The following is a 14,972-nucleotide window of genomic DNA, read 5'->3' as shown; positions in this document are numbered from 1 at the left end:
ACAAGAATTGTGTGCGTTGTCCTGTTATCTGCACCCACCCATATTCCGCATTTTAGGTCTCCTTACAGCAGCAGGAATAAACTGCCAACATCTTAAACACATACATTCCATACAAGAATATGGCACATACACCAAACATTCCTGTGAGTCATTCCTAAGCATTAGGCCACCACAACACTTTACCGTAGGCCAAAGTAAAGCACTCAAAAATTAATGTAGTTTTCTCTTGTATGACAGAACACTATTAACAATTCTATTGCAACCTTACTTCAAAGAATCATAAACTAGGGACTGGAAGGCAGGAAAAGGGACCGCCTAAAGCTTCCAGCATACCACATCATGGTCAAAAACCAAAGCACTGATTAATTGAATGAAGAAAGAATGAACACAGCCTGGTTAAACAGAGTGGATGACAGAGATCAATGCAGAAGCATTTATCAACAGCATGACTAAGAGACACTTTCTCCTGAACAGCCTTGCTGACAAAGATATTAGGAATGCCTACTTCCCCACATTCAGAGAGCAAAAGGATGTATCTGCAAGCAAAAATAAACGAAGAACAAGTGTGTCTAATCATGAGAGAGCTGCCAAAAACATATACGGATATGGAAGCATACATACTAAAAATTATCATTTAGGAGGTGAACAGATCCATTTCCTGAAAGCTTTAGATGAAAATAAATGACTGCCTTCACACACCCTGAACTAAATTAAAGGGTGCATTATTTGAATGTAATTTACTATTGTTATTTCTTAAGAAAAAATATATTTTCTTATTTTAATATACAATGTAAAGATCAACATTATGTTTATGAAAAAATATATTATCAGTTCAAATATACAGATGGGTATTTCTGGACATTAGTTTCTTGGTTTAAACAAGCTCCATCTACATTAACATTGTTTTTAATCTGCCCAAGTTCTGCAAACAGATTGATGATTATAATATACAGTATCCCTCAAGACCTATGTTGCTTTAATTATCGTGGGTTCACATAGGAAGTACACAACAACCTATTACATGTATTATTTTTTTATCTTTTTTATTTAATTTCTTTTGTTCATTATTTTACGTACAGGTAAAATTCATCTCTTATTTTCAAAAAGAACATACAAACATTTATTACTATTTTCATATATACAAAACTATCTACGTTGTACCAAAATATATAGCAGGCTTTTTATATAATTACACTTTTAAAAAGCAAAGTTGGTATAAAATGCAATTGAATATTGTCTTATACAAGCCTACAGTTATTGGCATTACTTCAAAAAAGAAGAGATCCCCACACCATTTTCACCTCTACACACTCCTCATTCATATCACTCTCATACATAGCATACACCCTACCCACCCCAGAGCCCGACAACATGCACAGAAAGACCAAAAACAGGGGTGAGCTGCTCAACCCTCTGTTGCTGTGCTGTGCGCTGGGGTGTGTCATACACACTGGTCGACGCGCGTTTCGATGGCTTATTCTCCTTTAGTTGCCATCTTCTTCAAGACCTGTTACTAATCAGTTAGGTAATGGGCATGGATGGGGGAATAAGATTTCTGCAAAAAGAATACAGAATATTACTTTTATAAATTTTACATAAATGGTCATGTTGTTGTTTTCAACCCACGAGAGAATTCTTAAATTTTCTCCAAAAAATTGACTCTAGAATATACATACTGTCAGAGTTACAAATGTGCCACTAGAAAAGGGTGCTCTAGCTATGTTGGAAAAAACCTCCCCGTGAAGAAATGTCAAGAAATAAGTGAAGAGACGAACTAAAAAGAGGTAAAATACTACAGGTCATAGTACTGGGATCAGAGTCCTATATGGGCCAGAACACACTACTTTGTCTGTATAGGTTATTTGTTAAAAGAGTTTTCTATGATCTCTACTCATAATCACTTTACCTCAGAACAAACTGGTGTGGGCAGAGAAAACCCATCTAAACTGTCTACCCACTAAACACAAATACATTACTTTACAAACCTTTGTACTGTATTAGCCTTTTTACGGATATTTTTGGATCCGGAAATTGAACGAGTCGTTTTTCACGCAAAATGTACTTGGATTGTTATCTAAGGGGATGCAACTATAAGTGCCAGCCTTCCTGTGTTCGCTTCATATCTGCATGTAATGACAAAAAAAGTATTTTTGTACAGAGACAGTCACTGATATTGCTAATCACCTATCTTTGAATGATTTATTGATAATAACGCGTTGACGACCTATATTTTTACATTAGGAAATTTAACCTTTGGTAAGTAACATACTTACTCATACGAATATAACTGAAGGTTTTCCTTTATCTTGTTTCTTTTCTTTTCATTTTGTCCTTTTTTGGGGCTGGGCCACGCCGTTGTAAATATGGTTTTGTTGATCCCTGATTCTCTTCTACCAGGTGAACCTAGTGGTGATATGGCGGGAGAGGAAGGGAGAGAAAGTTAGCCTATTAGTTGAAAGAGTTTTGTAAAGGACATGGGTTGTATGTCAAACTGCTGCAGAATGTCTCCCTCGGCGGCCTTTATGAATAATGAGATGTTCTCACGTGAGGAGATGGAGTTGTTATTCCTAGTGAATACTGAATCGGACCTGAATAAGTAAGCGAGCTCTAACTTACATGTTCTTATTGAAATTGGTAAGGTATCTTATTTTGTAAATCACAATTCTATCTGGCTAATTGTTACGTAGGGGTCTCCTGTTAAAATTCCCATAGAATTTCTCCAAAGGCCATGTGTATGACATGAGATTGCTACTAAACTATTTGGAATCAATTTTACCGATTATAAGAGAGCCAGCCGTTGTCCCCTCTTGCCATCGTATATCTTACCTTGAATAGCTGGTCAATTTCACACGTAGCGCCGTCCACACGTACAATCGCTCTGCTAGGATCCAGGGAGTAGCTAGCGCCTTTTTATATTCTGCGTACAACTAAGAAAAGGGTTCTGATGTAAAACACCTGCCGAGTGTTGTGACGTAATTGGACTGCGCAATACCTCGCTGTAAGATTGTGTAAATAACTGTGCAGTCGACGTCGCCATCTTGGAGTGGGTATTCCCTAATTAGACGATACAAGAGCGCTTTGTCTCTACGATGTTATGACCATCAGATCCTGTGTTGGCCTGACTATATAATATACAAGGAGAAGAAAAAGCTAAGATTTTCCCGCAACGATTTTTCACAACCAAGTTCAATGAATGTTTTTGTCCGCCAATAAGAATAGGCTAACTCCTCATTCCTATTGGCGAAGTCTTCGCGCCATCTTAGAACGGGATGATGGTGATATCCATTGCATTAGTTTCAGGTCGCTGTATTTAAATAATATGTTGATGGTATGGTATACTATCCATCAAGACACTTATGCACGCCTGCATGGACCCGCTATCAGCCAGTCAAAAAGGCAAGTGACTTTGATATCAGGTCAGAACCCCCGTTGTCAAGCCCAGTGACTCAAGGGCTTCCTCCCATCTCCGAACAGCGCCGCCACGATGCTGCCCCATCGCCGATGGGACACACAAGAAGGTGCTGCAACACGGCATCGCAAAGTGGTCATGATGCCCACACCCGAATGTGCACAAAGTGCTCCCCTTTCCCAATGTCAATACGATGCCAATGAACATGCATATAACGAGCGATACCGATGCGCAAGTTTGACATCTTCCCTTCACAACTTCAACCCTCTGTATCCCCTTCTCGTATCGTAGAGATTTGGGCATACAGGGTCTATGATGCTAAGGATGTATTTTTCCGCAAGGGTTTTCCATCTCGAAGAGTTCCAAACGATGTTTATATCGTCCAATACTGTTTGGCTGACGTGTCTGACTAGTCCTCGAACGGCCTACAGCAACAAATGTCGGAAAAAGATGTTATTACCGTGTGGTTAGTTCCTGAAAGTTATATTCGGACAATATGTTTAGTGACATGGAATGCCATAACCGGATCGGTTATGCATATATTTATAGACCTACCGCTCAGCTTATCACTGTATGCGGTAGCTAAGAATATCAAACCAACATTGGACAGTTGTGCCATGAGGGGCCATCTTCACTAGTGAGACACATAGGAGGATGTCACAAATTGTGTTTCGAAACATTGGTGGTCCATATACCTGCATTCATTTCCTATGTATTGTACAGTGTCAGTGGTATGATGGTAAGATATACATGTGAGGGCTAGTATTGGTGAACAATAAAACTTCTCACCAAATTGTTGCCTTATCCCTTTCTCAACATGGTCCAAATTGGACTGCCAAATGTTATGGTACAATCCTCACAAGGATACTTGTGGGACAAGCACAGATTGTGACAAAACATGCCACTTATATGTGTTCTCCATCAAACTTAGATAAACAGTATCCAGATTATCTGGTACTGAGTACGAATAATACATCATCTTGTATGCCACACTATTTCTTCATTCAAGCCTGTCTTTACCGTGTCTAAGGTATAGATCCAATAAGTTTCTCGCTTTTTTCGTACTTCTTTCATATCTCGGCCTGGAGTTTGTCTTACCTTTTCTAAGATTAACCACCTCAATTCATTTTCATTGTGTCCAAGTTCTATGCAATGTTGGACCATTGGACATAGTGTTTTTCTAGTTTTTATCGCTGACCTGTGTTCACTATAGCGTGTCCTGAATTCACGGCCTGTCTCCCCCACATATCCTAAATTGCAAGGGCACAAAATAAGATAGACAAGATTTCGGCTCCTACAGTTTGTAAAATCACGTAGTTTGCCTTCCTTCCCCTGATAGTACCAGGTTTCCGTTACTACGGCACTCTCACACGCAATGCATGTGCCACATTTGTGATTTCCCAAAATGGGAGGTCCTACTAATGTAGTTTGTGAGTTCAACTGGTTGTGCTTAGGCCTCGTGTGAACTAGGCTGTCTTTAAGATTCATATTTCTACGATATGCTAGGATTGGTTTTTGAATGGCCTCTTGTTCTTCGTTTGTGTTTAAAATATGCCAATTTTTATTCAAAACCTTCCTTATCTTAAAGTTTAGGGTCGAATGATTTACAACACAAACCATCTTGTCATTTTTAGGACGTGCATTACCTGCTAGTAGGGCATCACGGTTGTAGTACCGTGCCCTCTTATAGGCAGATCTGACCAAACGTTTTGGGTAACCACGTGATAATAGCCTTTGTTTCAAATCTTCACTGTGTTTGTCAAAGTCTTTGATACAAGAGCAGTTCCGTCTAATTCGCAAAAACTCGCCAAAAGGGATGGAATCTTTCTGGCAGTTTGGGTGGTAGCTGGTATGTGATAGAATGGTGTTCTTAGATGTGGGTTTTCTGAAAAAACTAACAGAAATTTCACCTTCATCTGCTTGGATAATAATATCCAGGAATTCTACAGATATCGTACTGCTATGACTGGTGAATTTCAAATTCTCATCGCTCACATTGAGCCAGTCAATGAAATTAGTCAAAGTTTCCTCATCTCCATGCCAGATAAAAAAGATGTCATCAATGAATCTGTGCCATCTGCGGACATTTTCATAAAACGGTGCTATTTCATTGAAAATATGTTTTAATTCATATTCTCCCATATATATATTGGCTACACTGGGGGCACAAGATGCCCCCATGCTGGTCCCTTTGATTTGATGATAGAGGTTTCCTCTGAAATCAAAGTAGTTGTTTTTCAGCACTATTTCTAAACATTCCACTATGAAAGCATCCGGCCTATTTCCTGGTGTTCTTTCTAAGAGGGTCTTTACTGCTTCTACTGCCTGTTGTTGTGGTATGTTCGTATATAGTGCTTCAATGTCTAGTGTAACCAAGATCTCACAGTTGGGGTCGTATGGTGCATGTTCCAATTTTTTGATAATGTCCCCCGTGTCTTTGATGTATGATTTGTACTGAGTTGTTAATGGGCACAGGAATGCATCCACATATTTAGACAATGGCTCAGTAGAGGAATTAATGGAAGATACTATTGGGCGTAGTGGTGGATCTATGGTGTTTTTGTGTGTTTTTGGTACACCATATAATGCTGGTATAATCGCATTGGATTTATTCAAAAATGAATATTCTGTCTCACAGATAGTATCTTCTTCATACGCTTTGCTAGTTACCTGATTTATGAGTTCTTTTAGCTTAGTGATCGGTCTGATGGGTTTATAATGTTCCGTCACAGCTAGCATTTGATGGACCTTATCCTCATATTTTTTCGTGTCCATGAGGACTATACCCCACCTTTGTCGCAAGGTTTTATTGTGAGTTCCGGATTGTTTTGAAGTTTTAGAAGGGCAGTTCTTTCTCCAACTGACAAGTTGGGCTTGCTGCTATAGTTGTGTCCAATGAGCTTATTAATATCTTTGAGGACAGATTTCTCAAAAATGGTCACCTCTGGACCTACCATCTCTAGAGTCGGGGTAAAAGTCAATTTGGGCTTGCATCCTGAAAGGTTATCTTCTAGTTCACCCACTTCTCTACCTAGGAAAAATTTCTTCAGGCGTATTGTCCTAAAAAATGAGAAAATGTCCTGCATAAGTTTAAACTTATTGCAGTGAGTACTTGGGACAAAAGATAGTCCTCTGCTCAGAATGGCTACTTCATCTGAGCTCAGCATGTGTGTGGAGATATTAAAGATTGGCATGGTGTCCGATCTGGGCCTATTCTTCAGTTCCTCCAATACTGTTGGTTCCTGGTCCTCATGTACATCTGAGGAGGTGGAGGGTCCATCTGTTGGTATCCTCTCCTGTCTGATTTTGTATAACGAGATCTGTTCTGGCCCCGGCCTCTCCCTAAAAAAGAAGGTGAGGCTTGATAATAAGATTGATATCCTCTACCCCTTCCTCTATAGGGTCGTTGTCCCTGAAACGTGTCATCATAATTGTTGGGGGCATCTCCTTCTGATTCCGATGAATTGGTATCCGAGAAGGTGACCACTTTCCTCTGGTTATTATACACATAGGTTTGTGTCTGTGTCTCATTTTCATTTTGCCATTCTTGGTAATAGTTACTCCTTAGGTATGGATATGCTTTTTCTTGGGTGAACCATTTTATATCTTTAAGTTTTTCTGTTTTTTTCTTAATTATATATTCCTCAAAGTCGTGTAATTCAGCATTCAAACTCTCTAATTTTAGCTTTGCCTCCTCAACAGCCATGCTGGTTTTAAGTTTATCCTCTAATTCTTGGATTTCTATGTTGAGAGCTGCGACTAGTTCCTTTGCTGTTTCAATAATCAGGATCATCCAGTCTCTTGAGCATCTATTACTTATATGTGACCATCTCTCTAAAAACTTTCGCAGTTCTACGAAGAGTGTTGGTACATTAGGCACTCGTAGGCCCGATGGGATAACTCCAGCTCTAAGGTATTCTAGCATAGATGTGGCATGGGATTCCATTCTCTTGCACTTTTTTCTTAGGTTGAGTAACACTTGCCATTCACTGTTAGTAACATTGGATAGTGTGATATTTTGATTCGTACTACCAGTGTTACCAATCAGTGCTGTAAAGTCTGCATCGGTAAACCCAAAAGTTTGTAAGGCTTCCATGTCACTGTCCTTAAGTATTTTGTGGGAAATATCAATCTAGTCACTCACTCCACTAGAATAAAACCACCAATTTAAGTGTATATCACCAAACATAAAAGAGGAGAAAAGAAAAGAGAAAAAGTTTTTGTTAAATTTAAGACAATAAATATAGTCCAAAAAAGAGTGATAAACCAACATTTGTTGCTGTAGGCCGTTCGAGGACTAGTCAGACACGTCAGCCAAACAGTATTGGACGATATAAACATCGTTTGGAACTCTTCGAGATGGAAAACCCTTGCGGAAAAATACATCCTTAGCATCATAGACCCTGTATGCCCAAATCTCTACGATACGAGAAGGGGATACAGAGGGTTGAAGTTGTGAAGGGAAGATGTCAAACTTGCGCATCGGTATCGCTCGTTATATGCATGTTCATTGGCATCGTATTGACATTGGGAAAGGGGAGCACTTTGTGCACATTCGGGTGTGTGCATCATGACCACTTTGCGATGCCGTGTTGCAGCACCTTCTTGTGTGTTCCATCGGCGATGGGGCAGCATCGTGGCGGCGCTGTTCCGAGATGGGAGGAAGCCCTTGAGTCACTGGGCTTGACAACGGGGGTTCTGACCTGATATCAAAGTCACGTGCCTTTTTGACTGGCTGATAGCGGGTCCATGCAGGCGTGCATAAGTGTCTTGATGGATAGTATACCATACCATCAACATATTATTTAAATACAGCGACCTGAAACTAATGAAATGGAAATCACCATCATCCCGTTCTAAGATGGCACGAAGACTTCGCCAATAGGAATGAGGAGTTAGCCTATTCTTATTGGCGGACAAAAACATTCATTGAACTTGGTTGTGAAAAATCGTTGCGGGAAAATCTTAGCTTTTTCATCTCCTTGTATATTATATAGTCAGGCCAACACAGGATCTGATGGTCATAACATCGTAGAGACAAAGCACTCTTGTATCGTCTAATTAGGGAATACCCACTCCAAGATGGCGACGTCGACAGCACAGTTATTTACACAATCTTACAGCGAGGTATTGCGCAGTCCAATTACGTCACAACACTCGGCAGGTGTTTTACATCAGAACCCTTTTCTTAGTTGTACGCAGAATATAAAAAGGCGCTAGCTACTCCCTGGATCCTAGCAGAGCGATTGTACGTGTGGACGGCGCTACGTGTGAAATTGACCAGCTATTCAAGGTAAGATATACGATGGCAAGAGGGGACAACGGCTGGCTCTCTTATAATCGGTAAAATTGATTCCAAATAGTTTAGTAGCAATCTCATGTCGTACACATGGCCTTTGGAGAAATTCTATGGGAATTTTAACAGGAGACCCCTACGTAACAATTTGCCAGATAGAATTGTGATTTACAAAATAAGATACCTTACCAATTTCAATAAGAACATGTAAGTTAGAGCTCGCTTACTTATTCAGGTCCGATTCAGTATTCACTAGGAATAACAACTCCATCTCCTCACGTGAGAACATCTCATTATTCATAAAGGCCGCCGAGGGAGACATTCTGCAGCAGTTTGACATACAACCCATGTCCTTTACAAAACTCTTTCAACTAATAGGCTAACTTTCTCTCCCTTCCTCTCCCGCCATATCACCACTAGGTTCACCTGGTAGAAGAGAATCAGGGATCAACAAAACGATATTTACAACGGCGTGGCCCATCCCCAAAAAAGGACAAAATGAAAACAAAAGAAACAAGATAAAGGAAAACCTTCAGCTATATTCGTATGAGTAAGTATGTTACTTACCAAAGGTTAAATTTCCTAATGTAAAAATATAGGTCGTCACCGCGTTATTATCAATAAATCATTCAAAGATAGGTGATTAGCAATATCAGTGACTCTCTCTGTACAAAAATACTTTTTTTGTCATTACATGCAGATATGAAGCGAACACAGGAAGGCTGGCACTTATATTGCATCCCCTTAGATAACAATCCAAGTACATTTTGCGTGAAAAACGACTCGATCAATTTCCGGATCCAAAAATATCCGTAAAAAGGCTAATACAGTATAAAGGTTTGCAAAGTAATGTATTTGTGTTTAGTGGGTAGACAGTTTAGATGGGTTTTCTCTGCCCACACCAGTTTGTTCTGGGGTAAAGTGATTATGAGTAGAGATCATAGAAAACTCTTAACAAATAACCTATACAGACAAGTAGTGTGTTCTGGCCCATATAGGACTCTGATCCCTGTAGTATTTTACCTCTTTTTAGTTCGTCTCTTCACTTATTTCTTGACATTTCTTCACGGGGAGGTTTTTTCCAACATAGCTAGAGCACCCTTTTGTAGTGGCACATTTGTAACTCTGACAGTATGTATATTCTAGAGTCAATTTTTGGGAGAAAATTTAAGAATTCTCTTGTGGGTTGAAAACAACAACATGACCATTTATGTAAAATTTATAAAAAAAAGTAATATTCTGTATTCTTTTTGCAGAAATCTTATTCCCCCATCCATGCCCGTTACCTAACTGATTAGTAACAGGTCTTGAAGAAGATGGCAACTAAAGGAGAAGAAGCCATTGAAATGCGCGTCGACCAGTGTGTATGACACACCCCAGCGCACAGCACAGCAACAGAGGGTTGAGCAGCTTACCCCTGTTTTTGGTCTTTCTGTGCATGTTGTCGGGCTCTGGGGTGGGTAGGGTGTATGCTATATATGACAGTGATATGAATGAGGAGTGTGTAGAGGTGTAAATGGTGTGGGGATCTCTTCTTTTTTGAAGTAATGCCAATAACTGTAGGCTTGTATAAGACAATATTCAATTGCATTTTATACCAACTTTGCTTTTTAAAAGTGTAATTATATAAAAAGCCTGCTATATATTTTGGTACAACGTAGATAGTTTTGTATATATGAAAATAGTAATAAATGTTTGTATGTTCTTTTTGAAAATAAGAGATGAATTTTACCTGTACGTAAAATAATGAACAAAAGAAATTAAATAAAAAAGATAAAAAAATAATACATGTAATAGGTTGTTGTGTTCTTCCTATGTGAACCCACGATAATTAAAGCAACATTGGTCTTGAGGGATACTGTATATTATAGTTCGTTGTTCTCTTTTCCCCCTGTTCCCTGACCTCAAATAATTTTCATAGGGGGTTGCCTCTTTTTCGCCTTATTAACAGATTGATGATTATACATAGCTCCCATACTGACATCTGATACACAAATTTTTCAATATTTTGGAGCCAAAAATTACTTTCTTCCTAACAACATTTGATATAATCAAGAAAGAAAGAAATAATGTAGCCGCGCGAAAAATACTGTTTCACATCTAAGTTTTACTTACAACTGTCAGCATATTAAATCCAGCCCTTGCTAGAAGATTTCCAAGGTCGTTAACAGCAGTGAAGGGGGAAACATGTGGTGAAAATCCTCCTTCCCTTTCCAGTTCTGCTAATTGCAGAGAACAGCGTAGCTCATAGAGAGTTTCTCCTCCAAACATTGCCCCTATGAACACGCCATCTTGTTTTAAGACATGATAGATCTGAAACAAAAGACATCTGTTTGATGATTCATTTCCAGGATATCAAAATGACATATAAAAAGAATACATGAGCAATTGCTCTTTAGCAGGCTCGTTCCACTTACACACACAACCTACAGTTGTGGAGTTAATTGATAAGGGAGCATGGGCTCTACATTATCTCTATATGTGATATTCCTCGAAATAAAGGCAAATAGATCCTGAAAAAAGAGAACGGCATACTATTATATATATATATATATTTCACACACACACACACACACACTAAAAATGGTCACTTCTCGATTCCAATTGAATTTGAATTTAATTATTGAAGATGCATGCTGCTAATCTGTCCTAACCATCAAAAGAGAGGAATGTTTTCTATGCTATCATTTAGGTTTTTATTATCAGAAAAATAAATCATGATGTGCAAGAGCTGATATGGTTATAAGCAATACTAGAAGCCAAATACCCTATAATATACAGTACAGCTTTATGCATGTAATCAAATGTAAACCATAGAAGTTCATGTTACACTAAGCAACTGGACTGAGGTGTTCCTTGTGGATTATATACGTCTGAAGTGCTCTACAGCACCAGCTGAAGTAAGTAATGACTTTCCACTCATAATATTAGCCTTGTGTAATTTAGCTGCCCAACAGAGACGGAGCCAAAGATACAGCAAAACATTCCACAATTCCTGTGCACTGGGAACATTTTGCATGTATAGTGTGCTGTAGTACCTCAATGATGGGTGGAGAAGCATGCATAACCATAAAAAGTCACATAACTATTAATGCTGTATTAGCCATACATTTTAGTAGCCATATTTACCATTGAATCTTGCATCACTCCTCCTCAAGACTGCACACATTAACACCATCATGTAGCTGAGAAGGCATGTTACTCTAATTTGAGTTAGAATTAGATGTTGTATGGTAACACATAATAAAATGAAGTTAAAAAAACCTGTCATGGTAAGAGAAAAATGTATTACAATTTTTGTCAGTGTACCTGGTTCTTACCTCCCTAAATGCTCCAGGAAGGTCGTTCACCCAATGCAAGCTACAAAGAAAGCAACAGGGTATCATCATCAAAATAACAAGCAATTTCAAACCTTCGAAACAAGGAATCATTTCAAACAACATAAGCTACTTATGACCATTATAGTAAATTCAATGAACTAAAAATTATTATTATTAATTTTACCTTATTAAATAAATTGTACAGCGCCTTCAACATATGCCTTCATCAACCATTCTATCAAATTATGCACATGAGATCTTGGCAACGACTGCACCAATACCAGTCACAGTAGTTATTAAAGACAAAGTTTCATTGGTCCATATGTGATTACAAGTACACTTCCTAAGCTCAAAGAAGTGCACTGCGTATCACTATGTCGAATAAAGAATACGTTCTTGATCTTCGTGGCCCCTACCTCAGTTGGTTTATGTGTATTCATAGAATTTCAAAGAATAAAGATGATATTAGATCGAAAAAGCTTCTCTTAGATATTCCATTGAAGTTACAGAGTGGCTGAAAATGACTGTTGATGTCCTAAACCCATGCAACCCCCGAAAAAAGGGTCTAAAGCAGTTGGTACTGGCTTTTTATATGCCACCATGATTCACTGTTATGGTGTCAGACCAAGCACAAAGCTTGATTTAAACGGTACGACGGTAGATACATTTCAGACATCACACACACACTTTTCTGAATAGTGCTGTATCACTTACAACTGGATGTTCCAGCATCTGCCACTGTATGGTTGAAGCCATTGTATGCTAAATTTCCTGATCTAGATCTCTTTTTAACAGCTCTTGCTCTAAGAAAGAATTTGCTGATGTTCGAGCTAACAGCATAACAACATAAAACTAGTGGACAGTCGTCTGACTCCTATTCCCATACACTCCAAACGGAAAAACAAAATATAAAAAACATGATGGGTAGTGATGGCAAAAGGCAGAGTTCATGATTACAATGGATGAACTACCAGACAGCCTGCTATGGGAAAGAGTAAGGCAAAAGGAGGATTATATTTCATATCACCTACTAATCACAGAAATAAGGTTAAAGGATGCCGGCTCTTCGCATACTGGACACCCTGTCCACCAACACTGAAATAATACTTACAAATAGGCTGATGCTGGAGGGGTAACCCTTGTCCATCATACCTTACTCTTTTTAGGGAATGGACGGTGCACATCATGACACTTTAGAATATCTGCTTGCTAAATGCCTTGCCAGCCCTCAGACACCCTAAGCTACCACCAGACCAAACAGTCTTCATACGTTCAAGAGTCCTTACTCATCCCACCTGACCTATCCTTTCAATCTCTAAGTGACAGATCATTCTGGGTAATCTTCACATCTGAGCAGATGGACCCACAAAAACTGATGAGACAAATCAATCATCCTTGACACAGATTGGCATACCTTACTCAACTGACTGAAAATCAAACACATTCTAGGGGTCACAGCTTCGTTTTCCTGGTTTTATTAATTAGCTCCTTGTGAGACAGGCCATCTTCAAAACACAGGAGCAGGCCCACAATGTGTTTCATTGTTGAACCTCTTAAATCTTAAGATTATCCAGTCCTAAACAACCCTCTAAAAGGCTGAGGTTTGCCTCTCAAAGCCTTTTCACCTACAACCTAGTAAGAGTCAAGCAATTTGGGGGCAGAAGGCTACATGCCCATCAGTGTTTGCTATGGACTATTATCATAGCAGAATTAAGGCTAAAGAAAGATTTCTGAAGTTTTGAAAATGGCCGAAAAGCCCCTCTTCTGTTTAGCCAATGATACCACAGTCCTGAAGTGCATGCACCACCAGGCAGGTCAGGTAGCAAAGGCAGGCCTTTAAGGCTAAAGAAAGATTTTTGAAGTTTTGAAAATGGCCGAAAAGCCCCTCTTCTGTTTAACCAATGACACCGCAGTCCTGAAGTGCATGCACCACCAGGCTGGTCAGGTAGCAAAGGCAGGCCCTATCACTCAATACTTAATAAATAAAATGTAAAAACAAAATCTGACAATATTGCTGTTCCTAGCAACAAGATGGTACATTCCAATGAGGTGAATGAAAAAAGAGAGGGATGTGATAAACACTGATGCATTAATGGCTTGAATGCTGATACAATACATGGCATGCACGTGATTCTCAATTTATAGGAATATACACATTAAAATTAGGGCCATAACTGAGTTGAGGGAGTAAAATCACAAAAACGAAAAAAAGAGGATCAAGAGTGAGGAGCAATTTAAACTGCTTTTGGTTCCCTAAGAGCCAAAATGTGGGCCCTAATGCTCCTTTGAACTCTGGCAGAGACAGGAAAGCTCTTGGTTGAAAAGGGACATTCCAGGAATGTGGACTAACCAATAAGAAAGTGAAGATTTTCAAAATATCAAACGTTATTGGGTACAGTAAGAATATGCAGATTTGCAAATTATTGCAAGTGGAATGGGGGCCTGTAATTAATAGGAAGTGAGGGGAGGCAGTTCAATGGATGCCTTTGAAAACTAAAATGACACGTTTGTATTGTAAAATGTACGTTTCGCGGGAAGAAGCATACCTCATGCAGAGTGGCGAGTATGATGTGTGATAGGCTGAATATGGGAAAAGTAGCAAAATTGATAATTTTGTTGAGAGGGATACTTGTTGAGATATTTACCTTACAACACAATCCTAACCTTTTCACCTAAGTGGTCCATACCCAGTATGGGATTATTTTGCAGTCCTTTAATCCAAACATTTGCTAGACTAATAACAGATGTATTTCTGCTGAATTGGTCTTAAACTGCCGAATGCTTGGAAAATTGCTTGTGAAAGGCAAGAAAAAAAGTGGTGGAAGCATTTACAATATGCCTATCTTGAACTACCAATATTAGAAGGAGAATCGCATCAGTAAGTAAATTCCAAGTTTACTTACTGAACGCTATCTTGGCCTTGTGCCATGAAAATAATTTTACTCAT

The 14,972-nt window shown here is 39.0% G+C and overlaps 1 protein-coding gene across 1 annotated transcript in view; it reads right to left on the bottom strand.

Moving 5' to 3' along the window:
* Positions 1–14,972, bottom strand: part of NDUFAF5 (NADH:ubiquinone oxidoreductase complex assembly factor 5) — a 111,469-nt gene that overhangs the window by 27,942 nt on the left and 68,555 nt on the right. Inside the window, exons 6-7 of the mRNA XM_085612702.1 lie at positions 12,026–12,065; positions 10,821–11,018 (exon numbers count right to left, since the gene is read on the bottom strand). Of these exons, the coding sequence (XP_085468828.1) occupies positions 10,821–11,018; positions 12,026–12,065 (238 nt within the window). The remainder of the gene's footprint in view (positions 1–10,820; positions 11,019–12,025; positions 12,066–14,972) is intronic.

Source organism: Triturus cristatus, chromosome 6 (assembly GCF_964204655.1).
Source record: "Triturus cristatus chromosome 6, aTriCri1.1, whole genome shotgun sequence".
Lineage (NCBI taxonomy): Eukaryota > Metazoa > Chordata > Amphibia > Caudata > Salamandridae > Triturus > Triturus cristatus.
This window is presented reverse-complemented; position numbering and strand designations above follow the sequence as displayed.